Source organism: Nicotiana attenuata, unplaced genomic scaffold (assembly GCF_001879085.1).
Source record: "Nicotiana attenuata strain UT unplaced genomic scaffold, NIATTr2, whole genome shotgun sequence".
In the NCBI taxonomy this organism is placed as follows: Eukaryota; Viridiplantae; Streptophyta; class Magnoliopsida; order Solanales; family Solanaceae; genus Nicotiana; species Nicotiana attenuata.
The window spans coordinates 4394-8251 of record NW_017678304.1 but is presented as its reverse complement, the minus strand read 5'-3'; the positions used below and the strand labels follow the sequence as shown (position 1 = coordinate 8251).

At 41.2% G+C, this 3858-nt stretch overlaps 1 protein-coding gene across 1 annotated transcript; it reads left to right on the top strand.

The window, feature by feature from the left end:
• Positions 1-718: 718 nt before the first annotated feature.
• On the top strand, positions 719-1604 carry LOC109221585 (uncharacterized protein PAM68-like). The gene has a single exon (XM_019386058.1). It carries the CDS (start codon positions 804-806, stop codon positions 1389-1391), a length of 588 nt encoding a protein of 195 aa, XP_019241603.1. The 5' UTR covers positions 719-803; the 3' UTR covers positions 1392-1604.
• Positions 1605-3858: the final 2254 nt, after the last annotated feature.

Below are 3858 nucleotides of genomic sequence, written 5' to 3'. Positions count from 1 at the left end.
CGAGATTGAAAGTTGCAATTTTTACGGCTTCACATATCTAAGCCATCTTTTTCTTCTTCTTTGTATGTATCTACATTGTATTTCATTGTATGAGATAGAATACAGTTGATACATCTTTACCATCAAATTTGTATTCATTGATACAACCATTATACACTAATACAACTTTTTCATCAAAATTGTATCCATTAATACAACCATTATGCACGAACAAATACAATTGATACAACTTTCCATCAAAATTGTATTTACTGATACAGCCACTATGCGCGAACCAATACAATTGGCACAACTTTTCCATCAAAACTGTTTTCGTTAATACAGCCTGGCAACGAACTGATACAGCGAGATCTTTATACAGCAAAATTGATATATTAGCTACAAATGGTAATTAGGCAAACTATAATTGTGTATCGTAATTAGACTCTAAAATATAGTGCTATGAAAGTTCCCATCTACCATGTCCATACTTAATAAACCAGATTAATTAACTTACAATTACATGATTAAGTTGGATAAAAAATATTACTGTAATACATTATGAGTTGTGAATGCTGTCAAAATAATATTGGAACTCTTTTTAAATACTTCTAGTAAATATCATATATATACCGATAAAATGGGGGGAAAAGCAAGACGACTAAAATATTTTCAAAATATCCATCAATAATAAGCAAGCATGATAACAAAAAGTTAAAGATTGAGGCACAACCATTCATCTATTTGGATAAGACTACTACTACCGGCCGTAGCATTTACAAAGAACACGAATCCATGAGAAACGTGACCAAATTAAAATAGCTATGGAAACTCTCGTAGGTCTTCAAAACTCTTATCTCTCAATTACAAACTCATTTCCATCGAATCAAAAAATCCCAATCCTTTTCCATAAAAACATATACAGAACTCCAAACATCCACCAAATTACATGGAAATTACATGCCGAAGCAAAAGGCTTCGGCGATGTACCAGCTGAAACACAAAAGCAAAACGGAAAACTCGACGCCTCCAAAAGAAATAACAGAAGGAATAATAAGAATAACAACAATGACGATAACGACGAAAAAATTCCGTCGGCAGTGTGGGAAAGAATTATAGGAAGGATGTTGTTTTACGTGGGAGCTCCAATGGTAGGCGGTGTCGCTCTCCTGCAGGTTTTGGATATAGTAAAGCAACAACAATTGTGGGATGTGCCAGTTTGGTTACCATTCTTGACAACGTTTATCACATTTGGAGCTTCAACACTTGGAATTGCTTATGGGACATTGTCTGCTAGTTGGGATGCTGAGAAAGAGGGGTCATTTCTTGGGTTGGAACAAGCTCAGAAGAATTGGGTTGATATGTGGGCTGAAGATGGTAATGATGATGAACAAAATAGGTGGAGCAATTAAGAGAGAAAAAAAATGTAAACTACTACTGTACTTAGGAGTATGACTCATTGAATATTCGTTAATACTATTCCAGGATTTTGCTAATTTTCTTGCGCTTCTTGATTGGATAAGTGGTGACAAAAATATAGCGAGATATTTATCATATGGTTGATTCTTCATAAATTTTCCTCTTGGCATTTTTAACAATTTTTTATAAGTTCATTTTTCTTTAAAGGGGCATATTCTACATCCGGATTGTAACTTTAGTTTCAGTTTTTCTGCTTCATTAAACAATGTCAAGTAGTAATATTCTATATTGACACGTCAAGTGGTCTCCAGAGTGTATGGGGTCGAATTTGACCAACTACGTTCTTCAAGCCAGCACGACCGACCGAGTGTGCGTAAGCCCGGCTAGAAGGGCGACCTATGAGCAACAAGAGGGACGACTTCACGATCACGTCGGCCGCTCCGTAACATGTACTTTATTTTTTGCCTTTTAATATTCGAGCAAGGATCCTCTATTATATAAAGAGTATCCAAGCCTTGTAAAAGGGGGGACTTTTAGCTACTGGAAATACAATCTCTCTCTTTTCTCTCTCTCTAACATTATCTCTCTTATCTTTCAGAAGTTTATCACCTTCTCTCATTAACCTTGTTTACCTTATTATCATCTGATTCAATATTCAAGATCATCCTAGGGTTTATTATCTTCAACTATGATTTACCCCTTTATCTATATTGATTGATTTGCTTAGAAAGTATTAAACTACTTTTGGGTCAAACAATTTGGCGCCGTCTGTGGGGAGTTCGGTAGTCGAAATCATAGTTCACATCTAGGATATCAGAAACAACCATCGTTGTTCTTCAGATCTCATAGAAACTAACAAATGGCAGACAAAGAGTCAAGGTTGAAGATGATAGCAGACGTCTCAACCAACCTCATTGGCCCACTCAACGAAGCAGGTAGAGAAAATACCGCGAATATAACACCAAGTAACATACCGGAGGGGGAGATCTCACCCTCCTCACTTGAAGATCTAACGATTCTGCATGAAAGAGGGACTTCTACATCTGCAGCAAAGGAAACACCCCCAGTAGTCAAAAACCTACTAGAGGAATGGTTGATGAACACTCTAAGTAGCATGCTCGAGAAACCACCTCAAGGAAATATCAAAGATCCATCGATGGCAGAAATCACCACCACCATCGGAGAGCCCAGCGTTGCACGAACAGGTAGCGCCCACACTGACTCCAATACAAGCAACGATGCGCTCACAGCCATCCTTAAGAAAATGGAGGAGATGGAGAACGAGAATAAAGCACTTCGTGATCAAATGAAGGAGCACCAGGAGAGGGTAGACAAGATACCTGGCGCCCCTAAGCTACTGCCGAAACACGATATGGGGAGATTTGTCGAGCAACCATATAATGAGGAAGCTACTCCTCACCCAATCCCTAAAACCTTCAAGATACCACCATACTCGAAAATATACGACGGGACCACGGATCTAGAAGATCACCTGATTCATTATGTGACCGCCGTAAAAGGCAATGACCTATCGAAAGAACGGGTGCCATCTGTGTTGCTGAAAAAGTTTGGGGAGACTTTGATGGGAGGAGCACTCACATGGTACTCTCAGTTGCCGGCCAGATCGATATCAACGTTCGAAGAGATGGCGGACAAGTTCGCCACCGCCCATGCAGGAGCAAAGAAAGCCGAAGCTAGGGTCAAGGATATCTTCGCCATCAGGCAAACAACGGGTGAAGGACTCAGGGACTTCCTGGCACGATTACACAGGGTAAGAATGGGACTGCCAAATGTATCAGAAGGAATGGCGGTGGCAGCTTTCCAAAACGAGCTGAACAGAGACGGATCCAAAGCAACCAAAAAGCTGCTCAATCGGCTCATGAAGTATCCCCCCACTACGTGGGAAGAGATCCACAATGCCTATTGCGCCAAAGTCAGAGCGGATGAAGACGACCTTAACGGCCCAACACAACGACTAACATCCGTACAATCAGAAGTAAGGAGGGACCGACGCAACAACGGGCGACGAGAACCACTCCCACACCAGCCTTACGTCAGAATTCCTAACCTGCCTCCTCCAAGACATCAAGATGCCGTGCAGCGACATGCCGCCCCGCTTCGAAATGAAAGAGGTATGCCCCAATTATTATCCACTCATAACTTTTGTGTCTCCCCTTCAGAAATAGTGTACGCACTGGAAAAGATGGGCACGAAGGTGCAGTGGCCACAAAAAATGAAGTCAGACCCTAGTGCAAGAAGGTCGAACGTCCTATGCGAATTCCATCAGGAAAGAGGACACAAAACCGAAGATTGCATAGGTCTACGGCAGGAGGTGGTCAGAATGCTGAACCAGGGATATCTGAAGGAGCTACTCAGCGATAAAAGAAGGACTAATTTCGCCAGAGGACGCGACTAATCCCAAGGACCACCTAAACCACCTTCTCCAGCGCGCACCATACA